The sequence below is a fragment of the Neoarius graeffei genome, chromosome 5 (genome assembly GCF_027579695.1).
Source record: "Neoarius graeffei isolate fNeoGra1 chromosome 5, fNeoGra1.pri, whole genome shotgun sequence".
Lineage (NCBI taxonomy): Eukaryota > Metazoa > Chordata > Actinopteri > Siluriformes > Ariidae > Neoarius > Neoarius graeffei.
The window spans coordinates 105814054-105841635 of record NC_083573.1 but is presented as its reverse complement, the minus strand read 5'-3'; the positions used below and the strand labels follow the sequence as shown (position 1 = coordinate 105841635).

The window sequence follows — 27582 nt, the reverse complement described above, 5'->3', positions numbered from 1 at the left end:
CTACCGTCGCCACAGGCTTGCTCATTGGGGATAAAATTAGCTCATGCTTTAACGCTATGTTCACACTGCAAGGCTTAATGCTCAATTCCGATTTTTTTGTGAAATCCGATTTTTTTGTGAGGTCGTTCACATTAACAAATATATGCGACTTGTATGTGATCCTCAGTATGAACGAAAAGCGACCTAAAAGTGTTCCGCATGCGCATTGCAGGATACGACGACGTCACACGCAGTGAGCATGGCCAGTGTTTACGGAAGTAAAACCGCCCGGTTGCGGTATGACCCATCCAATCTAGCTTGAATAGCTGTATCCCCCCAAATGGAAATCAGCTCCCTAACCTCTGCGTCCTTCCATTGAGAAGATTCAGAACCTTCACAGCCCGAAGCGTCCCTCGCATTGATGTCATGCACAGGGGCGCAGATACGTTTTTTGAACTGGGGGGGACAAAGCTGCCAGCAAACCAACCCCAACCCCGATATGCCTGTCAAACTTGTTGTGGGTTACCATAGCAACCTAGCTCGAGCTCGCAACCTGTGCAGTCTGCGCAGCTCAACCAACCGAATATCAGTCTTTGTTTTGTTTTATGTGAGTTGTTGCAACTATGTATGTACTGCTGTGCACCTCAATAAACCGAATGGTAATTAGTCTTTTGATTTTTCCGTGAGGTTTGCCTTATGCAAAGAAAGACAGCATAGACGTTTTTTCCTCCCTCTAAGTGGGGGGGACCGAACGAAGTGAATTTAAATCTGGGTGGGATGAATCCCCCCCGTCCCACCCTCTATCTGCGCCCGTGATTATGTGCCATGTTGTTGTAACTTTTTTTGAGAGACCCGCCGCCTACTTCAGCGCAGAATAGTGACGTTTGTGGCTTGTTGATGACATGTAAGTCGGATGAATGCGACCTGGCGGTTCAGACTGAAGTCGCATATGAAAAGAGCGGATAGGAATCGGAATTAGGACCACATATCCAAACGGCCTGGATCGGATTTGAAAAAATCGGATCTGTGTCGTTCATATTGTCAATAAAAGATCGGATACAGGTCACATATGGGCGAAAAGATCGGATTTGAGTCACTTCAGCCTGCAGTGTGAACGTAGCCTAAGTCGTTCAAATTCTGTCAAGCTGCTTTGCGACAATGTTTATTGTTAAAAGCGCTGTACAAACAAACTTGACTTATTTAAAGGGTACAAATAAGTGCCTTAGATGTTACTGCACCAGTGACAAACCACTGTACCCCTAAAGGGCTGTTACAAAGGCAAATAATAATCTCCAAAACAAACATCCCTGCACACACTGTCAGGTATATACTGGAGTGATGTAGCTGAGGTTGAGGAACTGTCAGAGCTACATTTCATACACTGTACTGATGCTGCTCATATTTCTACACCTGGGGTGTTTTACGGTATTTTTATTTCCCGATGTTTCTGAGGATACAATGGTACAGTTCAGTGGTGAAGTGTTACTATTAGAGCTGGGACTTGAGCTCAGCTAAACCTTAGCCAGACACCAAAAAAGTGACAGGGCGAAGGATTTTGTAAGGGATTAGCGTCAGGCTGCCAGGTCGCTCCGCTGTGTGTAGCTGTCGATGTTGATTTTAAAAGAAGAGTTTAGTTCCAAAACAATATATATATACAGTGGGGCAAAAAAGTATTTAGTCAGTCACCAATTGTGCAAGTTCTCCCACTTAAAAAGATGAGAGAGGCCTGTAATTTTCATCATAGGTACACTTCAACTATGAGAGACAGAATGAGAAAAAAAAATCCAGGAAATCACATTGTCTGATTTTTAAAGAATTTATTTGCAAATTATGGTGGAAAATAAGTATTTGGTCAATAACAAAAGTTCATCTCAATACTTTGTTATATACCCTTTGTTGGCAATGACAGAGGTCAAACGTTTTCTGTAAGTCTTCACAAGGTTTTCACACACTGTTGCTGGTATTTTGGCCCATTCCTCCATGCAGATCTCCTCTAGAGCAGTGATGTTTTGGGGCTGTCGCTGGGCAACACGGACTTTCAACTCCCTCCAAAGATTTTCTATGGGGTTGAGATCTGGAGACTGGCTAGGCCACTCCAGGACCTTGAAATGCTTCTTACGAAGCCACTCCTTCGTTGCCCGGGCGGTGTGTTTGGGATCATTGTCATGCTGAAAGACCCAGCCATGTTTCATCTTCAATGCCCTTGCTGATGGAAGGAGGTTTTCACTCAAAATCTCACGATACATGGCCCCATTCATTCTTTCCTTTACACAGATCAGTCGTCATGGTCCCTTTGCAGAAAAACAGCCCCAAAGCATGATGTTTCCACCCCCATGCTTCACAGTAGGTATGGTGTTCTTTGGATGCAACTCAGCATTCTTTCTCCTCCAAACACGACAAGTTGAGTTTTTACCAAAAAGTTCTATTTTGGTTTCATCTGACCATATGACATTCTCCCAATCCTCTTCTGGATCATCCAAATGCTCTCTAGCAAACTTCAGACGGGCCTGGACATGTACCGGCTTAAGCAGGGGGACACGTCTGGCACTGCAGGATTTGAGTCCCTGGCAGCGTAGTGTGTTACTGATGGTAGCCTTTGTTACTTTGGTCCCAGCTCTCTGCAGGTCATTCACTAGGTCCCCCCGTGTGGTTCTGGGATTTATGCTCACCGTTCTTGTGATCATTTTGACCCCACGGGGTGAGATCTTGCGTGGAGCCCCAGATCGAGGGAGATTATCAGTGGTCTTGTATGTCTTCCATTTTCTAATAATTGCTCCCACAGTTGATTTCTTCACACCAAGCTGCTTACCTATTGCAGATTCAGTCTTCCCAGCCTGGTGCAGGTCTACAATTTTGTTTCTGGTGTCCTTTGACAGCTCTTTGGTCTTGGCCATAGTGGAGTTTGGAGTGTGACTGTTTGAGGTTGTGGACAGGTGTCTTTTATACTGATAACGAGTTCAAACAGGTGCCATTAATACAGGTAACGAGTGGAGGACAGAGGAGCCTCTTAAAGGAGTACGCCACCCCCAAGTGAAATTGAGTCAGTCCCTGCAGTCCCTAGAGTTGGATGAGTGAGCCAAAGCGTTTTGTAGCTGACCCAGCCATTGTCCTGATCTGGAAACGTCCCGGTTAGCTTTAGCTTAGCGTAGTCGCTGTAATCCGGCGTGTCCAGCTAGCATTGTCGTTGCAAAAGTGAATCAAATAACTCAAGATTTTTTATAATTATTTCTCATGACCTGTACATTCACATCGAGTACACATATCAATGCAAATTAACACGAAGGGATTTACTAGACCAATTTATATATGGAACGATTTTCGGCCACAGCACAGGCAAAGCACCGAGCAGGCGCAAAGACACCACGCAGCACCACAACTTCCATCAATACACCAGTGTTACCAGGGAAACCAGGGTTTTCAGGTGCTGCGTGGTGTCTTTGCGCCTGCAGCGGTGCTTTGCCTGTGCTGTGGCCGAAAATAGTTCCAGATATAAATCTCATCTCATCTCATTATCTCTAGCCGCTTTATCCTTCTACAGGGTCGCAGGCAAGCTGGAGCCTATCCCAGCTGACTACGGGCGAAAGGCGGGGTACACCCTGGACAAGTCGCCAGGTCATCACAGGGCCGACACATAGACACAGACAACCATTCACACTCACATTCACACCTACGGTCAATTTAGAGTCACCAGTTAACCTAACCCGCATGTCTTTGGACTGTGGGGGAAACCGGAGCACCCGGAGGAAACCCACGCGGACACGGGGAGAACATGCAAACTCCACACAGAAAGGCCCTCGCCGGCCCCGGGGCTCGAACCCAGGACCTTCTTGCTGTGAGGCGACAGCGCTAACCACTACACCACCGTGCCGCCCCCCAGATATAAATTGGTCTAGTAAATCCCTTCGTGTTAATTTGCATTGATGTGTACTCGATGTGAATGTACAGGTCATGAGAAATAATTATAAAAAATCTTGAGTTATTTGATTCACTTTTGCAACAACAATGCTAGCTGGACACGCCGGATTACAGCGACTACGCTAAGCTAAAGCTAACCGGGACGTTTCCAGATCAGGACAATGGCTGGGTCGGCTACAAAACGCTTTGGCTCACTCATCCAACTCTAGGGACTGCAGGGACTGACTCAATTTCACTTGGGGGTGGCGTACTCCTTTAAAGAAGAAGTTACAGGTCTGTGAGAGCCAGAAATCTTGCTTGTTTGTAGGTGACCAAATACTTATTTTACTGAGGAATTTACCAATTAATTCATTAAAAATCCTACAATGTGATTTCCTGGATTCTTTCCCCCCATTCTGTCTCTCATAGTTGAAGTGTACCTATGATGAAAATTACAGGCCTCTCTCATCTTTTTAAGTGGGAGAACTTGCACAATTGGTGGCTGACTAAATACTTTTTTGCCCCACTGTGTGTATATATATATATATATATATATATATATATATATATATATATCTCCAATTCCATTGTTTCGAGAAAAATTACTTTTTCTGATTACAGGAAGTGATAAAAGGAAAACCACTGTATCCTGTTTTAAAATATATTGACTAACTCCTTAATGATGATAAGCTTCAAAAATGAAATCCAGAACTAATTAACAGCTTTTAACTGAACCAAGTCATTGTTTTTTTGTCAAGTCGCTACATATCCACGCCACGGCATTTTTCCCCCAAATGCTCCATAACCCTTTCTATTTAAAGTGCATTTAACCGTGTTCTTTCATGACAGATAGATCTAAAACTGGATATATAATGTGCTTTAGTCTCCTGAAAAATGGGCAAGGCCAGCTGGTGTGAGTTTATCAGCATGGCAAAACACACATGTACGCGCTTTATGCGTGCACACAACGTCTGGTATTTTCCCGAATGCCGCATTTTCTTCACGTGTTCTCGATTATGATTTGCTTTTGACGGCCTGTGTTTCTTCCCCACTGGTGAAACCATCACGGCCTCCTCCGTTCCATCAAAATTATTGATAATTCAGCGTGAAATTGTCCAATAAATGCGAGAAGTGACGAAGCGATTTCCTACTTCATGGACGCAGCCATCTTAGAAGACGTCACACTAATGGCGGCCTCTGATTGGCCAAATGGATATGTCTGGTTTTGAGAAAAATCAGCCATGGCGCTTGTTGCGTTTTGGAATGAAAGGCCGTAATGCAGTGTGTAAATCAATGGCAGATATCAGGTTTTGGTGAAAACTGAATATGGTACGAGTAAGATATGATAATTGCTGATGGTTTGGTGGCGGGAGTTTCAATTTTTCAAATTTGGCGTTTGTCATGATTTGGAACCAAACTCTTCAAAAGTAACTCAGTAAATCACGCAGGGAAATGAATCCTTAAGTCTGAGTGAAAAATACTGTGGAAGAAGAGTGTGGAGATAGAAATATTAGTTTCTCGGTCGTTAGCCTGTAGCACTCGATAGCACTGACGGCTTTATTAGCATTCGCTAAAACTACTGATGAACGCTACACCGGCTGGAAGGCGACTTCACTGCTGCGCTGACGGCGCCGACTCGCGGTTAAACTCGCGTTGGAATTCGAGAAGGCCGAGGGTGATAAATGTTTGGTCCCTCCCACTATAAATCAAAATCTGATTGGTTAATTAATTCATCTGTCACCTCCTACATAAACATACACTGCCACGGCCTTCTGTCCCGGCAATGAAGTCCGAACCAATGAGTGAGCAGCTCGAAACTCTTCTCAGCCTAGAGACACCAAACAAAACACTCTGATTGGTTGGATAATTTGATTTTAATGTTCTCAGGACAGTAATCTCTGTCCTTTCATTTCTGAAGCACATTTGATAGGAAACGAGGCCGAGAATAATTATCATGAAATTATGAAAGAACGAATAAAATGAAATATAACATTTGAAATGCTGATATGTTTGTGATGGTTCCCCTCTGGTGCAGTCGATATTAAATAATAATAAATAATCTGGTTGAGGACGCACGCCCACTTCAGCCGACAAAGTTGCAAAAAAAAAAAATCACACGAATGCCTTCATGTTCATCTTTTCAGCTAACTGTGACGAGTGATGTTTGTTTACAGTGAGGGGTTGAGTCCGTGTTACAGATTTACAAAGTGAAGATGTCTGTTTACTGATATGTGGATGGACGGTAAACTCATGAGAGTTGCGTTTATTGCTGACGCTATGATGAGCGACCACTTTCTGAAGGAGACTCATAGCCTGGCAAGCCAGACTAAATGTGAATATTTAGTCTGGTCTCGGTCGTAGACATTTCCGAAGGGTGTGGGAGGAACAACCCGCTGTCTTTCAAACTGTCTCTGTGCGTATAGGCCAACGCTCTGACCAATCAGCGCAACAGTGACTGTGACGTAGTCAGAGCGACAGAAAGCAGTGGGGGAGGCCTTGAAATAAATAATTTTTCAAAATGCATATTAATTAATAAACAGGTTCTAGATATTAAGAAGTTTGGAGATAATGACCACAAGTTTGGAGTCTGTACCACATACTTAACATACACTCTTATTTTTTTTTTTCAAGTGTTTTTCAAGGGTTTGCTTAAACTGTTTTTGAGAGTTTTTATTTAGTGGTGTTTGGTGAAATAATTTCCCTTAAATTTAAAATAACGGGAAAATAAGAAACAATCAAAAAGTAATGTTTCAAAGCTGTTTATTAATTCTTCGTCCTGCACAAACTAGCCCCATCCTTTTGGCTACGAGCGGAGCCAGCTGGTAGATCAGACTTTTGCCATAGCCGGTCGGCAAAACAGCGAAAACGTCCTTCTTGAAAAGGAATGAGCGGAGAGCCTCTTCCTGCTCATGTTTCAACCAAAACTCCAAGTCTAATTCTTCTAAAACTGATTCCAAACCGGAGTCAAACGAGCGCTGTTCTCTAGCCGTAGCCATCTTTCCTGCTGTGCTTTCTCCAGCGTCGCGCAGCCTTGTCGTCACTCCTGCAAAAGCCCGCCCAAAGAATCCAAACAAAAACCTTGCGTTGTGATTGGCGGGCACGATTTGATGCCCGGGGTGTGTTGTTGATATGGTGCGAGGCTAGACCCGCTCGTAGGCAAAAATATTTTTGGTGGCTAGGCGGGTGGGTCTAGTTTACTAGGCTAGGAGACTCGAGTTCCCGAGCAGGAATTCTGAGTCGAGGAAATCGAGGAAAAGGTCGGGATTTACGAGTTAGATGACTGCAGCGGAAATCTGAATGGAGAGACAGATAGTGTCGTTGCGTTCTACCTCGAATCTTTACAATACTGTGGCTTTTCATTTATTCGCCCGGCCGGCCGGCGTCGTCCACATTTCACGAAAACCGCTCCTTCTGTCTCAATTCTTCACCGATTTTTATTCTTTTTGGCAGGAAGGTCGGGCTGCCCGGGGCGCATATAGCTTCTAGCTAAATTTGCATAATTGCAATTAATAATAAAGATATGGAGTAATTAATCAATCCCTAATGAGCAGTTTCCACACAAATTGCTTCTTCTCTCTCAATTCTTCACCGATTTTGATTTTTTCTGGTATGAAGGTAGGGGGACCTAGGGTGCATACTGTATAACTTCTACCCAGATTTGCTTCATTACAATTATTAATGAAGTTATGGACTAATTAAGCCTTAATGCCTTAAACAGCTCAACAAAAATCGCTTCTTCTCGGTCAATTCCTCGCCATTTTGGATACTTTCTGGTAAATAAGTCGGTATTCCTACGGTGGATATCGCTTCTATATACAGTATAGCTTGTATATAGTGTATATACTGTAGCTTACAACGTTTATGAACTAGATGGGGCCGGAGTGAGCTGCGCAGTCACTGACGGTCTTGTTAATTTATTCCTCTCATCACGCTTTCTTTACATTTTATTCAGGCGTATTTTTTTTTCCTTTTCCATTTCTCCTGTGTGTTCTTCCACTCTGGACTGATTTATTTATTTCCAAACACTATAAAGTACTCAGAGCTGTATTATACATGCACACAAGCCCAGTATAATGAGTTCTTATTGACTGAAAGATGAAACACAATACATAAAAGATTGCAGGTGATAAACGTTTGGTCCCTCGCGCAGGAGCCTAATGAGATGGAGAGATGCCTGGGCTGTTGTTGTCTCTGATGATGATGGATATGATATGATACGATACGGGAGACGGATGTGTGCTGGAGATGGATGAGTGTTTGCGTATCGTGATGAAAACTGATTACAGGTGGCAGTGATGTGACATCGAACTGAACTCGACGAACTGAATTAAATAAAACTCTACAACAATTTTTATTTTGTATCTTTTCTAACCTTATCACCGTCCTCTCCAGGGGGTCCCTGGGGGCCGGGTGGGCCTGGGAGACCGACTGGACCTTGGACTCCATCACGGCCGGCGGGACCCGGTGGTCCTTTCTCACCCTGAACACACACACACAACTGTTAAAAACAGCATCTATAACCATGAACAGATAAACTGTGTCGTTCTTTCACAAATTTTAAAAATGCCAAATGTCTGTCATATAAGAGAACTCAAACACTTCAGGACATGCTTACATAGAAAAATAATCATTCCATCAGACCACATCACACCGCCCTGTTGTTGATTATTTTCCCATGACAGCACACTTCGTCATGTTTTATCCCCTACGTAATTATAAATACTCAAAATATGAAACATGGCAAAAAATTCCCAGTACTTACAGGAGCACCTTTCTCTCCAGCAGGTCCTGGGGGTCCCTGAGGTCCGCCACGGCCAGGTAAACCAATCGGACCTGCAGGACCGGCCGCTCCTCGCTCACCAGGTGAGCCCTAAACACACCAAACATCCCACAAATAAACCTCTAAACAAAATTTGCAACATACACTACCGTTCAAAAGTTTGGGGTCACTTTGAAATGTCCTTATTTTTGAAAGAAAAGCACTGTTCGTTTCAATGAAGATCACTTTAAACTAATCAGAAATCCACTCTATACATTGCTAATGTGGTAAATGACTATTCTAGCTGCAAATGTCTGGTTTTTGGTGCAATATCTCCATAGGTGTATAGAGGCCCATTTCCAGCAACTCTCACTCCAGTGTTCTAATGGTACAATGTGTTTGCTCATTGCCTCAGAAGGCTAATGGATGATTAGAAAACCCTTGTACAATCATGTTAGCACAGCTGAAAACAGTTGAGCTCTTTAGAGAAGCTATAAAACTGACCTTCCTTTGAGCAGATTGAGTTTCTGGAGCTTCACATTTGTGGGGTCGATTAAATGCTCAAAACGGCCAGAAAAATGTCTCGACTATATTTTCTATTCATTTTACAACTTATGGTGGGAAATAAAAGTGTGACTTTTCATGGAAAACACAAAATTGTCTGGGTGACCCAAACTTGGGTGGCACGGTGGTGTAGTGGTTAGCGCTGTTGCCTCACAGCAAAAAGGTCCGGGTTCGAGCCCCGTGGGCGGCGAGGGCCTTTCTGTGCGGAGTTTGCATGTTGTCCACATGGGTTTCCTCCGGGTGCTCCGGTTTCCCCCACAGTCCAAAGACATGCAGGTTAGGTTAACTGGTGACTCTAAATTGACCGTAGGTGTGAATGTGAGTGTGAATGGTTGTCTGTGTCTATGTGTCAGCCCTGTGATGACCTGGTGATTTGTCCAGGGTGTACCCCGCCTTTCGCCCGTAGTCAGCTGGGATAGGCTCCAGCTTGCCTGCGACCCTGTAGAACAGGATAAAGCGGCTAGAGATAATGAGATGAGATGACCCCAAACTTTTGAACAGTAGTGTAAGCTCGCTATTGCATCACTTAATTTTATCATCTGGAGAACATCTCAGTGCTGAACGTGTGAGCTTGAACGTGAAAAAAAAGCTACTAGCAGTACTAAAAGTACCTTGTCAAGTCACCCATCTCATCTCATTATCTCTAGCCGCTTTATCCTGTTCTACAGGGTCGCGGGCAAGCTGGAGCCTATCCCAGCTGACTACGGGCGAAAGGCGGGGTACACCCTGGACAAGTCGCCAGGTCATCACAGGGCTGACACATAGACACAGACAACCATTCACACTCACATTCACACCTACGCTCAATTTAGAGTCACCAGTTAACCTAACCTGCATGTCTTTGGACTGTGGGGGAAACCGGAGCACCCGGAGGAAACCCACGCAGACACGGGGAGAACATGCAAACTCCACACAGAAAGGCCCTCGCCGGCCACGGGGCTCGAACCCGGACCTTCTTGCGGTGAGGCGACAGCGCTAACCACTACACCACCGTGCCGCCCACCTTGTCAAGTCACCATTTTCTTTATTATATACAGTATTAGTCACTTCAAAACACTGACATAATTGGCCTGTTTTAAAAACGCGTACGCTAAATTCAGTTTTCAAGATAAAACACACTAAAGGTAGAAAAAGTGTACGATTCTGAATCCTGCCAGTTTAGCTCCAGCTTAATCCCCTTCCTTTCTGTGTATCGATTGATCGTACATCATCACTCGAGCAGTTCCGCTTTGGCAACGCTTCTGCTGAGATCTGAACTGTACACTGATGATGCTCTTATTTTCCGTTTTCTTTGTACTTTAAATCCTAAGTAATGAATCTTGGCGTCTTTCCCACCAGCTACGCCAAGCACTCAGGCCTGAATGATGTACTCTCTAGGCAAGGTGTATAAAGGGAAACTGGTAGTGTTCTGAAGCAGTGTAATTTTACGTCCTTGGCTTCCATCACTCTGGTTCGTGCTTTGGACAGAAACGCTTCTATGTACAGAACGCCTGGAATGTTTGTGGCAGGAATTTATCAGTTAGCACGCTGTCTATCCAACACTGAGGTCTGAAGTAAACAGGAAGTGGTAAAAGGTGAGAGCTGGTGTTCTATTTCTAAGAAAAAAAAAAGTCATGCTTTGATTGGTTTTTCACACTTCTTCCTGAAAAAAAACACCTGCTCTCAGTTTGTTGCTAGAAATAATACCAAAATGGAAGCTAAAATATAAACAACAAAACAAAAATGCCCAGGTCTGCTCACTGAGTCTGATGATTTAGTGTCCTAGAACATGAGCGGACCCAGGACTGAGTCTTGGAGAACCCTGTCGTAAGGTTATTAGACTATAGCATGGGTTTCTCTCTTTTTTTGAAAGGTAAAGATAAAGGTTTTGATCCAGTCCACCAAATTTTGGATGAATGTTAAAAAGTTAAAATTGTTTTGTGGAACATAACTGAATCAAAAGTTGAGGGGAAAAAAGTGCAAGTCTCTGGTTATCCACTAGAGGGCAAAGAGAGCAATAAACTCTTGAATAAAGCTATAAACTCTGTTACTGTCGTCGGACTCGAGACCGAGCTTGATCTCAAGACCACTTTTTGAAGGTCTCAGTCTTGTCTCGGGATCAACTTCATTTTTACTCGGTCTTGTCTCGGTCTCAGACGTAGAGGACTCAGGATTTTATTTCAAGACCGGTAAAGACCACAGCTGTGGGGATTTCACTAAACTGCCTGTGTATTGTCTGATTTATTTGTTAACATCGTTACTGTGATTGGATGTAAAACTTCTTACTTCAAATGCAACCAGCAACGTGACTCATTGCTAATTTGAAATTTTTGTTACTGTTAATGGCCGTCGCCCCTCCCCCCACCCCCCTTCACACACACTCGTCTGGTTTAGTTTATTTATTTCGTGCTTAATTATAGCATAGCTAATCCTAGCACTGACGGTTTAGTGGTATAATAAATAAATCATACAAAAGCATATATATATATATATATATATATATACACAAACATCTCATCTCATTATCTGTAGCCGCTTTATCCTGTTCTACAGGGTCGCAGGCGAGCTGGAGCCTATCCCAGCTGACTACGGGCGAAAGGCGGGGTACACCCTGGACAAGTCGCCAGGTCATCACAGGGCTGACACATAGACACAGACAACCATTCACACTCACATTCACACCTACGCTCAATTTAGAGTCACCAGTTAACCTAACCTGCATGTCTTTGGACTGTGGGGGAAACCGGAGCACCCGGAGGAAACCCACGCGGACACGGGGAGAACATGCAAACTCCGCACAGAAAGGCCCTCGCCGGCCACGGGGCTCGAACCCGGACCTTCTTACTGTGAGGCGACAGCGCTAACCACTACACCACTGTGCCACCCATACACAAACATAATGTTAACAATAGTACAAAATATGAACGAGGTATAATTAAAGTCAGACTATATCTTGTTTTTTGTCAGTTATTTATTTATTTAGGTTCTGATCTTGCCTAGCCTTGGTTTTGGTCTTGACTTGATCTCAACCGCTCATGGTCTCAGTCTTGTCTCGATACATTCTGGTCTCGGTTTCGGTGGTCTCGACTACAACACTAAACTCGGCTACTGACAAAATATACTAATGATTACCTCGCCCGGGACGGAGTCCACCAGGGGGCGCGGTATTGTTTTCAGTCAGGTTTCTTTGTTTCTTTGTTAACGATATTACGGGCAAATGGCTGGATCAATCTTCATGAAACTTTCAGGATAGATGGGCATTGGTCTCAAATAGAACCTCCAACATTTTTGGCCCTTTTCCACTACCCGTTTTCAGCTCACTTCAGCTCGCTTCAGCCCGACACGGCTCGCGTTTCGACTACCTCAGAGCAGCACGACTCAGCTCGCTTCAGCCCTGCTCAGCACCCAAAACTCGCACGGTTTTGGAGTGGGGCTGAAGCGAGCCAAACCGAGCCAAGTGAGGCTGGGGGCGTGAGGAGACACTCCCCTGTGCACTGATTGGTGAGGAGGAGTGTCCTCACACGCCCACACACACCCCGCGAGCACGCTGGGATCTGTAAACACTGTAAACCCGGAAGGAGAAGAATTACGAATTACGAGAATTTCTGAAGCCTTATGCGCCTCGCCTCATCTATATGCTCTTGCCAGTATCTGTTGGCGTTGTCGGTGACAACAAGCCACAGCACCAAGACCAGCAACACTAACGACTCCATGTCCTCCATGTTTATTGTTTACTATCCGGGTCGTGAGACTACCGCTTAAAAGGTCACTGATGTCACTGTTTGCGCTGCTTAACGACATCACATGACGTCCACCCACTTTCGTTAACTCCACCCAATGTGTCCACCCACTTCCAGCCAGCACGGTTCAGCGTGGTTGTAGTCGAAATGCAACTCCAACAGCCCCACTCAGCTCGACTCAGCCCAACTCAGCTGCGTTTGTAGTGGAAAAGCGGCATTTGAGGGTCGTCTGGTCAAGGTCACCAAAAAGGTCAAAATCGTTTTTGTTGCGTCTACTGCCTCATATAGAGGTGCTCGCCACTACGTCATCATGCTGTAAGAATGTAAGAGTGTAACGATCGCGCACTGCACATGCACATACACGTGTTCCGATTAAAATGGCCGGTGAGCGTATACAACTCGGTTCACCGTTCAAAATAAATGGACTAGACTAAAGAAATGGCTTTCAGACATGTTTATGCTTATTACAGAGGGAAAGTGCGTTCCATTGAGCTCTAGCGTCGGGCCATTTCCAGGAAATAAGAGTTTGGGTCATGGCGACAGCGTGTGTACGTCAGCCTCGGTTCGGAGGTTTCAGTTTCGAAAACTCTAAGAGGTAAGAGTCGAATAATATAAAGTACAGACACTTCTGTGATTTTTAAATTGTTCATTTTTGGTTTACGCTTCATTTTTGTGCCTCCTGCCTCATAGAGTAAATATCTCATCTCATTATCTGTAGCCGCTTTATCCTGTTCTACAGGGTCGCAGGCGAGCTGGAGCCTATCCCAGCTGACTACGGGCGAAAGGCGGGGTACACCCTGGACAAGTCGCCAGGTCATCACAGGGCTGACACATAGACACAGACAACCATTCACACTCACATTCACACCTACGCTCAATTTAGAGTCACCAGTTAACCTAACCTGCATGTCTTTGGACTGTGGGGGAAACCGGAGCACCCGGAGGAAACCCACGCGGACACGGGGAGAACATGCAAACTCCGCACAGAAAGGCCCTCGCCGGCCCCGGGGCTCGAACCCAGGACCTTCTTGCTGTGAGGCGACAGCGCTAACCACTACACCACCGTGCCGCCTAGAGTAAATATATATGCTATATTTACTGTATGGACATGGGATCAGAAAACTATTTCATTTATAATATTCTCTTAAATCATAAACTTTACTGTTTTTTTGCTCCTTTCAGATAAATCTGGATACATCAGCGTATTTAAGAGGAGCTGTCAATGTGTTACTGCTTGTAAACTAAAAAGCCTTTAACACGCCTGATTTAAGAGTTCTGCAGTCTTACAACACAATGGATTTGTTTTTTTTTCATAAAATATGGATGGGGGTTCAAAGAAGAGCTTGGACAGTCACAGCACAAGAACTCGTAGCAGCTGGTTAGCTTGAAGAATATATAAATAATAGAAATCTTTTCACTGAGGTGATTTTTTTTTTTTTCATGAAAGCTACTATAGATCTAAACCTTCTGCTAGATCCCCATCGCTCCCGGTTCCTCACGAGTTTCCCGTGCACTCTTCTCCTCACCCTGAGTGCTCTTCTGACTTTCTGAGGGCGTTGGAAGTTTGTTTGAAAGCGAACACACACCAGGTCTGATTACGGGAAGCTGTGTACGAAGTGATGTGCGAGAAAGACCGAATTGAACTGACAGCTTCAATCAAAACCTAATGAGAGGAGAAGCTCTGAATTGTTGATAAGCGCTTCGATTCTGTCTATACAGGCAGCGTGTGTGGGAAGTCTGCTTCATGATTAAACCTTTGACGGAGTGTGTGTGCGCGTGTGTGTGCATTAAATGTGCTGTTTAGTTCAGCTAAAGCAGGCTGAGTCAGAATAGTTAGAAATCCACACTCAGATCTAATGATCAGTTACGGGAGGTGGGTAAGGCGGCCATGTCACACTAATATTCCTCTCCTCTCGCACCCGTCCCCCGCGCTCTAATCTCCAAAGAAAGCTGAATTTATCAACTTCACACAGGTGCAGATGAGTTCTTTATCTTATTTCACATGAAAGTCAACTCGATGACACTTCAGCTGGCCGCACTAATCCCACACCGCCTTTAAAAACCGCAATTACCCACTAATAACACTTATCTTCCTTTTCTGTAAAGAGGAGCACATCGGCTCTGAGCAGGATGTCATTTTAATTCGGCTTTCCATGAATACAATATGAGACGTCCAGCAAATCCAACAGACCGACCGACCGCGGGGCAAAATTACAGCAGTCTGTGATTACAGGCATTACAGAAATTCACTTTTCACTTTTTTTTTGACTGTTTCTGTCCTCTTCCTTTTCTTCTTCCCCTTCTTCCTCTCCTCCTCCTCCTTCCCTTTCTGCTTCTTCTTCTTCCTCCTCTCCTCCTTTTTCTTCATCTTCCTCTTCTTCCTCCTTCTCCTCCTCCTTCTTCTTCCTCTCCTTTTTCTTCTTCTTCCTCCTTTTTATTTTTGTTCTTTTTCCTCTCCTCCTCCTTCTTCTTCCTCCTCCTTTTTCTTCTTCCTCTTCTTCTTCCTCCTCTCCTCCTCCTCCTTCTTCTTCTTCTCCTCCTTCTGCTTCTTCTTCCTCTCCTTCTTCTTCCTCCTCTCCTCCTCCTCCTTTTTCTTCTTCTTCTTCTCCTCCTTCTGCTTCTTCTTCCTCTCCTTCTTCTTCCTCTCCTCCTCCTTCTTCTTCCTCTACTTTTTCTTCTTCTTCCTCTCCTCCTTCTTCCTCCTTTTCCTTCTTCCTCTCCTCCTTCTTCTTCCTCCTTTTTCTTTTTGTTCTTCTTCCTCTCCTCCTCCTTTTTCTTCTTCTTCCTTTTTATTCTTCTTCTTCCTCCTCTCCTTCTTCTTCTGACTTTCTGAGGGCTTTGGAAGTTTGTTTGAAAGCGAACACAAACCAGGTCTGATTACGGGAAGCCATGTATGAAGTGATGTGACAGAAAGACTGAATCGAACCTTCTTCTTCTTCTTCTTCCTTTTTCTTTTTGTTCTTCTTCCTCTCCTCCTCCTTTTTCTTCTGCTTCTTCCTCTCTTCCTCCTCCTTCTTCTTCCTCCTCCTCCTTCTTCTTCCTCTACTTTTTCTTCTTCTTCCTCCTTTTTATTTTTGTTCTTTTTCCTCTCCTCCTCCTTCTTCTTCCTCCTCCTTTTTCTTCTTCCTCTTCTTCTTCCTCCTCTCCTCCTCCTCCTTTTTCTTCTTCTTCTCCTCCTTCTGCTTCTTCTTCCTCTCCTTCTTCTTCCTCTCCTCCTCCTTCTTCTTCCTCTACTTCGTCTTCTTCCTCTCCTCCTTCTTCTTCTTCTTCCTCCTTTTTCTTTTTGTTCTTCCTCTCCTCCTCCTTTTTCTTCTTCTTCTTCCTTTTTATTCTTCTTCTTCCTCCTCTCCTTCTTCTTCTGACTTTCTGAGGGCTTTGGAAGTTTGTTTGAAAGCGAACACAAACCAGGTCTGATTACGGGAAGCCATGTATGAAGTGATGTGACAGAAAGACTGAATCGAACCTTCTTCTTCTTCTTCTTCTTCTTCCTCCTTTTTCTTTTTGTTCTTCTTCCTCTCCTCCTCCTTTTTCTTCTTCTTCTTCCTCTCCTTCTTCTTCTTCCTCCTCCTTTTTCTTCTTCTTCTTCCTCTCCTCCTTCTTCTTCTGACTTTCTGAGGGCTTTGGAAGTTTGTTTGAAAGCGAACACAAACCAGGTCTGATTAGGGGGAACCCGTGTATGAAGTGATGTGAGAAAAAGACTGAATCGAACCTTCTTCTTCTTCCTCTCCTCCTCCTCCTTCTTCTTGTTCTTCCATTCATAAATGGTGTTGACTTCCTAATTAATTGGTCTTCTCACCTGATCTGTATGTCTCTGTTCTTCGCAAAGTCTTGCCAGTTGTCTTCATTTGTTTCTTCTTGCCTTGTTCTAGTCCATTTTCCTTCAAACCCATGCTTGGTCATCATTGTATGTTTATGAACAGGACTACAATTACCGTGACACTAAAGCGATAATAATAATTAAAAAAAAGGCCTTAACATTTAACTCTTCTCTGCAGTAGAGGCTTTGCATTGTCACGTGACCCCCATAGCAACGGTAACTATGGTGCCATGACAGGAGGCAGCTTGTAGTGCTTCATTCAGCTGAGTTAGTTGTTATTGATCAGTATGGGAAGGTTATGGATGTGTAAATCGTTCTGAACAAAACAAAGACATCAGATATTTTAATGTACAAATCTAATTCATCATCGGGGGAGAAAACTAGATACGTTTCTGAACGTAGAGGGGAAAAAGGGGGAAAAATGCTCGTTGGGACTCAGTATTGAACGGAGAGGTCAAAAACCGACTGGTACGCTCACTATGTATGATGAATTACTTTTGGTAAATTAAAAAATCTGACGCCTTTGTTTTGTTCAAAACGATTTGCAACTCCAAAAATGCAGCAAAACCTTCCCATACTGACCAATAACAGCTAACTCATCCGAATGAAGCGCAATAAACTGCCCCCGTCATGGCGCACTAGCTACCGTTGCTATGGGCGTCACGTGACAGTGCAAGGCCTCTATAAAATACAACGCAGATATGAATTAATTCCTTTTCTTTTCTTTTTCTCTTTTATATTATTTCTACTGTCCACAGGACCCGAGTTTCAGTTTAGTGTGGAATATTTCTAAACCTTCAGTCTCTACAGCTAGCTTTACTCAAACCAAAATGGAAGATAAAATGGATAAAAAGTAAACAGATCTGATTACAGATTTAGTGTTTGGTAACAAAAACGGACCCAGAGCTGAGCCCTGAGGAACTCCTGTAGTGTAGAAGGATAAAATTCATTTACAAAAAAAACAACAACAACAACAACAACAAAAAATGTACATATCTCTTAAAATAAGCACTAAAACCAATCAAGCTGCACGAAACACGAAAACAAAACTGAAACCAAATGAGTGGATTTTAATGTAAACAACTGAAACTAATTATAAACAGATCATTTCGACAATAAAATCACAGCTCTGAGCTCAGGTTCAGAAAATCAGCTCTTTATTACTTCTGAAGGATAAAAAGTGTCCTCTAGTGGAAACTGATATTCCACTCCACACTGTGAACACTCTGATTTCAGTCTCACAGCGAAATAAATCACACACACACACACACACACACACACACACACACACACACACACACACAGAGTCAGTGGTTGGGACCAACTGGATCTGTGGCCTCTGTATATTTCAGTTCCAGTTGGTGGAGAGATAAAGGGATAGATGGGTAAGGATAGTGGGATGGAGGGATGGAAGAGTGCAGAGATGGTGTAGATGTGTGGAGGGATGAAAAGATGGTGAGATGGAGTAATGAAAGGATGGAGAAATGGAAAGATGGAGAAAAGGAGGAAGGATGGAGGAAATGAAGAGGTGGAGGAGTAGAGGGCTGAAAATGGAGGAATGGAAAGATGGAAGGATAAAACATTTAAATATGGACAGATGGAACAATGGAAGGATGAAAAGATGGAGAGATTGAGGGGTGGAAAGATGGAGGGAAGGAGAACAGGATAGAAGGGTGAAGGGTGGGTGGAGTGAGGGAGGAGTGAAGGGATGGAGGGTAGGGTAATGCAAAGGTGGAGGAATGAAACAATGGAGGGATGGAAAGATGGAGAGGTGAAGAAATGGAAGGATGGAATGGGGTATGGATGATGGGATGGAAGGAGGGTGGGCGGAATGATAGAGGAATGGCGGGATGGAGGAAAGTGGATGGAAGGACAGAATAATGAAGAGATGGAGAGATGTTGATGTGTGTGCTGTAATATCTCGACCTCCTGGCACAAACCCGGGACAGAGAGAGTGAGGATGGGAATGATAACTTACAACAGGACCAGGAGGACCCTGAGGACCTTCAGCTCCTTTCAGTCCAGAGGCACCCTACAGAGAGAGAGAGAGAGAGAGAGAGATGAGTAAGATAAGAGAGGAGAGAGATAGAGAAGAGGAGAGAGAGGAGAGAGAAAGAGGAGAGATGAGATGAGTAAGATAAGAGAGGAGAGAGATAGAGAAGAGGAGAGAGAAGAGAGAGGAGAGAGAGAAGAGAGAAAGAGGAGAGATGAGATGAGTAAGATAATAGAGGAGAGAGATGTGAAAGAGATGAGAGAGAGAAGAGGAGAGAGAAGAGAGAGAGGAGAGATGAGATGAGTAAGATAAGAGAGGAGAGAGATAGAGAAGAGGAGAGAGAGAAGAGAGAGAAAGGAGAGATGAGATGAGTAAGATAAGAGAGGAGAGAGATAGAGAAGAGGAGAGAGAGAAGAGAGAGAAAGGAGAGATGAGATGAGTAAGACAATAGAGGAGAGAGAGAAGAGAGTAAGAGGAGAGATGAGATGAGTAAGATAATAGAGGAGAGAGATGTGAAAGAGATGAGAGAGAGAGAAGAGGAGAGAAGAGAGAGAGGAGAGATGAGATGAGTAAGATAAGAGAGGAGAGAGATAGAGAAGAGGAGAGAGAGAAGAGAGAGAAAGGAGAGATGAGATGAGATGAGATGAGATGAGATGAGTAAGATAATAGAGGAGAGAGATGTGAAAGAGATGAGAGAGAGAAGAGGAGAGAGAGAAGAGAGAAAGAGGAGAGATGAGATGAGTAAGATAATAGAGGAGAGAGATGTGAAAGAGATGAGAGAGAGAGAAGAGGAGAGAGAAGAGAGAGAGGAGAGATGAGATGAGTAAGATAAGAGAGGAGAAAGATAGAGAAGAGGAGAGAGAAGAGAGAGAGAGGAGAGATGAGATGAGTAAGATAATAGAGGAGAGAGATAGAGAAGAGGAGAGAGAGGAGAGAGAGAAGAGAGAAATAGGGGAGAGATGAGATGAGTAAGATAATAGAGGAGAGAGATGTGAAAGAGATGAGAGAGAGGAGAGATAAGAGAGAGAGGAGAGATGAGATGAGTAAGATAAGAGAGGAGAGAGATAGAGAAGAGGAGAGAGAGAGAGAGGAGAGATGAGATGAGTAAGATAAGAGAGGAGAGAGATGTGAAAGAGATGAGAGAGAGAGAAGAGGAGAGAGAGAAGAGAGAAAGAGGAGAGATGAGATGAGTAAGATAATAGAGGAGAGAGATGTGAAAGAGATGAGAGAGAGAAGAGGAGAGAGAAGAGAGAGAGGAGAGATGAGATGAGTAAGATAAGAGAGGAGAGAGATAGAGAAGAGAAGAGAGAAATAGGGGAGAGATGAGATGAGTAAGATAATAGAGGAGAGAGATGTGAAAGAGATGAGAGAGAGGAGAGATAAGAGAGAGAGGAGAGAGAGAGGAGAGATGAGATGAGTAAGATAAGAGAGGAGAGAGATAGAGAAGAGGAGAGAGAGAGAGAGGAGAGATGAGATGAGTAAGATAAGAGAGGAGAGAGATGTGAAAGAGATGAGAGAGAGAGACGAGAGAGAGAGAGAGAGAGAAGAGAGAGAGAGGAGAGATGAGATGAGTAAGATAATAGAGGAGAGAGATGTGAAAGAGATGAGAGAGAGAGAAGAGAGAGAGAGAGGCGATATATTAAACAATAAACACATTTATGAATAAATCGCTCTCAGCAATGTTTACATCAGAACAGTGGTGTTGATGTACAGTGACTTGCAAAACTATTCGCCCCCTTGGTGTTTGCCCTGTTTTGTCGCATTACAAGCTGGAATTAAAATGGATGTTTGGAGGGTTAGCACCATTTGATTTACACAACATGCCTACAGCTTTAAAGGGGCACATTGTTGTTTTATTGTGACACAAAGAATAATTAAGATGAAAAAAAAAACAGAAATCTGGAGTGTGCATAAGTATTCACCCCCTTTCGTATGAAACTCCTAAATAAGAGCTGATCCAACCGATTCACTTCGTAAGTCACATAATTAGTTGATTAAGATCCACCTGTGTGCAATCAAAGTGTCACATGATCTGTCACATGATGTCTGTATAAATCACCCTGTTCTGGAAGGACCCTGACTCTGCAACACTACTAAGCAAGCAACATGAAAACCAAGCAGCCTCCAAACAGGTCAGAGACAAAGTTGTGGAGAAGTATAGATCAAGGTTGGGTTATAAAAACTTTGAATATCCCACAGAGCTCCATTAAATCCATTATAGCAAAATGGAAAGAATATGGCACCACTACAAACCTGACAAGAGAAGGCCCCACCCACCAAAACTCACAGACCGGGCAAGGAGGGCATTAATCAGAGATGCAACAAAGACACCAAAGATAACACTGAAGGGTAGCTGCCATGTGTGGCGCAAACCCAACACCCTGAGAACACCATCCCTACAGTGAAGCATGGTGGTGGCAGCATCATGCTGTGGGGATGTTTTTCATCTGCAGGGACAGGAAAGCTGGTCAGGACTGAAGGAAAGATGGATGGCACTAAATACAGGGCAATTCTGGAAGAAAACCTGTTTGAGTCAGCCAGAGGTTTGAGACTGGGATGAAGGTTCACGTTCCAGCAGGACAATGACCCTAAACGTACTGCTAAAGCTACACTGGAGTGGTTTAAAGGGAAACATTTAAATATCTTGGAATGGCCTAGTCAAAGCCCAGACCTCAATCCAATTGAGAATCTGTGGCATTACTTGAAGATTGCTGTTCACCAACGCAACCCATCTAACTTGAAGGAGTTGGAGCAGTTTTGACAAAAATCCCAGTGGCTAGATGCGCTAAGCTAATAGAGACATACCCCAAGAGACTTGCAGCTATAATTGTAGCAAAAGGTGGCTCTATAAAGTATTGACTTTGGGGGGTGAATACTTATGCACACTCCAGATTTCTGTTTTTTTCATCTTAATTATTGTTTGTGTCACAATAAAACAACAATTTTCACCTTTAAAGTGGCATGTTGTGTAAATCAAATGGTGCTAACCCTCCAAAAATCCATTTTAATTCCTGCTTGTAATGCGACAAAACAGGGCAAACACCGAGGGGGTGAATACTTTTGCAAGTCACTGTATCTCCTCCGTGTCTCTGCTGTAAAAGTGTGTAAAAGGAAACGGCGTCCCTGAGTTTAAATCTTTTATTTTTTACAAATACACAACAATTTAATGAACATTTTGTGAAACTCAGTCGCTTCACATTAATAAATCATAAATGAACCCTCGCCATTCAATTCAGACAAAAGTAATGACCCCCTGTAAGAGGAGGAAGAGTCAGTGTGTGTGTGTGTGTGAGCTGCACTAGTGGAGGACTGAGCACACACACCGTGCTGATGAGGAGCTTGTTCACTATTTACTCACCATTTTAATATTTTCACCTCGGTTATGGACTTTTGTGGGCGTGGCTAAATATAAATCAGCTGTCTGAGATGGGGACCTGGCTAGAAAACAGGCCAGTATGTGTGCGCGCACGCGACAGTTTAAAAATGTGTGTGTGTGTTTTCACTCTGGCTGTTGACAGTAATGACCGTGTGCCGGAGCTGGGAGAAAGTGCACTCCCCCACTGGGGAACAATTATGTTACACACACACACACACACACACACACACACGTCCTTGCAGCAGTTCGCAGCCATCCTTCCCAATTTCATTATTTATTCAGTTACATAATATAAACAAAGCAAAACACAAACGTGCTTCATAATGGAAAGACTGTCCTCAGATTAGCATAATGCATCAAGCACTGCACACCACACACACCCACACACACACACACACACACACACACACAGAGTTAATTGGTGTGTTCTATTAATTAGTATCGTGTCCTTGGAGAGTAGTACAATGTTTGTGTGTGTGTGTGTGTGTGTGTGTGTGTGTGTGTGTGTGTGTGTGTGAGCTTACCGGTGCTCCAGGAAGTCCTCTCTCTCCAGGGAACCCTCTCAGTCCAGGTGGTCCGTCTTTCCCAGGAGGACCTGGAGGGCCTGGATCTCCCTACAGAAAAAACACACACACACACACACACACACACACACACACACACACACACACACACACACACACACGTGTAAGAGTTATCTCCTGTGTGTTGAAACACAACACTAACTTGCTGTAGATTAGAAAAAGAAATGTATTCACTGTACTGGACCTGAACACTGTTAATTCTTATTTATTCAGAATCTGATCTCAGATACCAGGTGGAATCTGATCTGAGTGAATAATCCGATACCACACACAATATTTTCTCCATTAGTGTCCTCTCTCCATCATGCATCCATCACAACAAACAATCCCAGTGAGAACAGGTGAGAGAGAGAGAGAGAGAGAGAGAGAGAGAGAGAGAGAGAGCTGATGGACAGGTCATCTGGATCAGACTAATGGTGCTGACAGAGTGAAGCTGGAAGTCAGAGACAGATGAGACGAGGAAAGCTCAGAGGAACAAGCAGAAAAACACAGCGGCCATCTTGGTTTCTCAAACCATCTCTCAGGACGTCATGTTTCTCAAACCATCTCTCAGGACGACTCAAACCATCTCTCAGGACGTCTCTCAAACCGCCTCTCAAACCGTCTCTCAGGACGTCTCTCAAACCGTCTCTCAGGACGTCTCTCAAACCGCCTCTCAAACTGTCTCTCAGGATGTCTCTCAAACCGTCTCTCAAACCGTCTCTCAGGACGTCTCTCAAACCGTCTCTCAGGACGTCTCTCAAACTGTCTCTCAGGACATCTCTCAAACCGTCTCTCAGGATGTTTCTCAAACCGTCTCTCAGGACGTCTCTCAAACCATCTCTCAGGACGTCTCTCAAACCGTCTCTCAGGACGACTCAAACCATCTCTCAGGACGTCTCTCAAACCGTCTCTCAGGACGACTCTCAGGATGTCTCTCAAACCGTCTCTCAGGACGTATCTCAAACCGTCTCTCAGGACTTCTCTCAAACCGTCTCTCAGGACGTTTCTCAAACCGTCTCTCAGGACGTCTCTCAAACCGTCTCTCAGGACAATTCTCAAACCATATCTGAGGAAGTCTCTCAAACCGTCTCTCAGGACATCTCTCAAACCGTCTCTAAGGATGTTTCTCAAACTGTCACTCAGGACGTCTCTCAAGCCATCTCATAGGACGACTCTCAAACCATCTCTCAGGATGTCTCTCACACCGTCTCTCAGGACGTCTCTCAAACCATCTCTCAAACCGTCTCTCAGGACGTCTCTCAAACTGTCTCTCAAACCATCTCTCAGGATGTTTCTCAAACCGTCTCTCAGAACATCTCTCAAGCTGTCTCTCAAACCATCTCTCAAGACATCTCAAACCGTCTCTCAAAATGTCTCTCAGGACGTCTCTCAAACCGTTTCTCAAACTGTGTCTCATAACATCTCTCAGGACATCTCTCACACCATCTCTCAGGACGTCTCTCACACCATCTCTCAGGACATCTCTCACACCATCTCTCAGGACGTCTCTCAAACCATCTCTCAAACCATCTCAGGATGTTTCTCAAACCGTCTCTCAGGACGACTCTCAAACCGTCTCTCAGGACGACTCTCAAACCGTCTCTCAGGACGACTCTCAAACCATCTCTCAGGACGACTCTCAAACCATCTCTCAGGACGACTCTCAAACCGTCTCTCAGGACAACTCTCAAACCATCTCTCAGGACGTCTCTCAAACCGTCTCTCAGGACGTCTCTCAAACCGTCTCTCAGGACGACTCTCAAACCATCTCTCAGGACGTCTCTCAAACCGTCTCTCAGGACGACTCTCAAACCATCTCTCAGAACGTCTCTCAAACCGTCTCTCAGGACAATTCTCAAACCGTCTCTCAGGACGACTCTCAAACCGTCTCTCAGGACGACTCTCAAACCGTCTCTCAGGACGACTCTCAAACCATCTCTCAGAACGTCTCTCAAACCGTCTCTCAGGACAATTCTCAAACCGTCTCTCAGGACGATTCTCAAACCATCTCTCAGGACATCTCTCAAACCGTCTCTCAGGACGTCTCTCAAACCATCTCTCAGGACGTCTCTCAAACCGTCTCTCAGGATGACTCTCAAACCGTCTCTCAGGGCATCTCTCAAACTGTCTCTCTAGACATCTGTCAAACCACCTCTCAGGGTGTCTCTCTGAACATCTCTCAAACCGTCTCTCAAAATGTCTCTCAGAACATCTCTCAAACCGTCTCTTCGGACATCTCTCAAACTGTCTCTCAGGATGTCTCTCAAACCGTCTCTCACACCATCTCTCAGGACGTCTCTCAGAACATGTCTCAAACCGTCTCTCAGGACATCTCTCAAACTGTCTCTCAGGATGTCTCTCAAAATGACTCTCAGAACATCTCTCAAGCCGTCTCTCAAACTGTCTCTCAAACCATCTCACAGGACATCTCTCAGAATGTCTCCCAGAACGTCTCAGGACACCTCTGGACGTCTCTGAAATAATTTCTAAGGACATCTCTCAGGACGTCTCTCAAACCATCTCTCAGGACGCCTCTCAAAATGTCTCTCAGGACATCTCTCAAACCGTCTCTCAGGACGTCTCTCAAGCCATCTCTCAGGATATCTCAGGACAGAGCTGAGTCTGACTTGTGCTTGTCATGTTTTAACACCACTTCATCTGAATTCACTTTAATGGAATTCCTGATCACAGTTTTCAGATGTCTTCCTGATTGTTCTGACTGCAGGTTGCCACGGAGACAGCTACTTTACCTTTGAACCTTCCTTCCCTCCTGAACCAGGAAGACCCTGCTCTCCAGGGGGTCCCGGGGGTCCGGGGTGTCCTCTCTCTCCAACTGGACCAGTCTCTCCGGTTGGACCCTGTGACCCAGAACATCAGCACATGTTTAATATCCACAATCAAGATTCACACACACACACACACACACACACACACACACACACACACACACACACACACACACACACACACTTATCTCTCTGTCTGTCTCTCTATCGCTCTCTGTCTATCGCTCATTTCTTTCTTTGGATCTACCTTTCTTTCTTGTCCCTTTTTTCAAAACTCAGCCCCACTCCTTTGAGAACCGGCCCTGGGATGGCCTTGGGCTGAGGTGCCCTTGAGCGAGGCCCCTAACTCCCGACTGCTCCCCGGGCGCTGTTAGCATGGCTGCCCACTGCTCTGGGTGTGTGTGTGTGTGTGTGTGCGCGTGTGTGTTCACTGCTTCAGATGGGTTAAATGCAGAGAGGAAATTTCACAAGTGTGTGATGAATAAAGTTGTGCTTTCTTTCTTTCTTTCTTTCTTTCTTTCTTTCTTTCTTTCTTTCTTTCTTCTGTATTCAATGACACCCGTCACGAGACAGACACCGTACCTGAGGGCCGACGACTCCTCCGGGACCAGGGGGACCAGTTTTACCTTGGAAACCCTGTGGAAACAGGAGCAGAATATTCACGCATGCGATATTAACGAGCAGAACGCCAGTGAACGCTCCATGCCTTAGTGAGATTAAAGAGAGACGCGATGAGAAACAGGAGCAGACAGCAGATGAACGCTAATCTACAGTTGGAGTGTGTTCAGTGTGGAGAAAGATCTGCTGTAACGCTGGTACAGTGAGCTTCTCTTCTCTGTGAGCGAGAACAGCCCTGTTGCTCGAAAGCTCGCTTAATGCCTCGGTCAGAACCGGCTGCACGTCCTCCTACTGCCGGTCTACGTGCAAAAAAACGCAAGAAACGCACGGAGGGCGCGCGTGAAACGCACAGAAGGCGCGCGTGAAACGCACAGAGGGCGCGCGTCTGACATGCTGATTTTCGAGACGTAGACCGGCCGCAGAGGTTCTTTGTCATGTCAAACAAACTCTATGGGCGCTTGTGTTTTTTTCAGGTTGCAAGACAAACTTACGGCCAACGTGCATCTTTCTCCACGAACAAAAAAAAATAAAAAAATGCAGCGATTTGGGAAACGCCAAAAATCGCACGGCCAAAAAATCGTACGTCCGGTTGTGACCTAGGCTTTAGGCAGCAGACATGTCCAAACGAAAGCAACACTCTGAACGTTCCATTCATGGTAATGCGACATTACGTGAGCGTTTATTTACTGGATATTACTCTTATCTACACTAATTTCTGTCTGAATATTACTCTAAGAAATGACACTCCTCCTCTGGGGGAAATGTTTTACAGGTTCTCTGCAGAATTCTGCAACGGAGAACCCGTCTTAAAAGGTTACAAACACTTAATTATCCAATTGTTTTGGACCAAAACACCTGAGGGTTTTAAGCCACTTCGAACCCTTTCTGATGGGCAAAACCTTTACACTTAAGGGTTCCTCAGTGGTCCCTTTGAAGAAACACTTCAAGAGAACCATTTAACAAAGCGAAGGAGCCTTAATTCCACATTCAACCCTGAAAGAACCGTTCTTTCTAAAAGCTTTCAAACCAAGTACCAAGATAGAGAAATGTTCGACACTTTACAGCAGACCTGGGCATTTTACGGCCCACGGGCCGCATCTGGCCCTTTGGTTCATTCTGACCGGCCCGCGTAAGGTTAATTAGAAATTACAAAATAAACGTATTTTCTGGGCGGCACGGTGGTGTAGTGGTTAGCGCTGTCGCCTCGCAGCAAGAAGGTCCGGGTTCGAGCCCCGTGGCCGGCGAGGGCCTTTCTGTGCGGAGTTTGCATGTTCTCCCCGTGTCCGCGTGGGTTTCCTCCGGGTGCTCCGGTTTCCCCCACAGTCCAAAGACATGCAGGTTAGGTTAACTGGTGACTCTAAATTGACCGTAGGTGTGAATGTGAGTGTGAATGGTTGTCTGTGTCTATGTGTCAGCCCTGTGATGACCTGGCGACTTGTCCAGGGTGTACCCCGCCTTTCGCCCGTAGTCATCTGGGATAGGATCCAGCTCGCCTGCGACCCTGTAGAAGG

At 44.7% G+C, this 27582-nt stretch overlaps 1 protein-coding gene across 1 annotated transcript in view; it reads right to left on the bottom strand.

Moving 5' to 3' along the window:
• Positions 1-27582, bottom strand: part of col11a1a (collagen, type XI, alpha 1a) — a 256824-nt gene that overhangs the window by 54936 nt on the left and 174306 nt on the right. The window contains exons 38-43 of the mRNA XM_060922694.1: positions 26036-26089; positions 25418-25525; positions 22626-22715; positions 18711-18764; positions 8636-8743; positions 8246-8353 (exon numbers count right to left, since the gene is read on the bottom strand). Of these exons, the coding sequence (XP_060778677.1) occupies positions 8246-8353; positions 8636-8743; positions 18711-18764; positions 22626-22715; positions 25418-25525; positions 26036-26089 (522 nt within the window). The remainder of the gene's footprint in view (positions 1-8245; positions 8354-8635; positions 8744-18710; positions 18765-22625; positions 22716-25417; positions 25526-26035; positions 26090-27582) is intronic.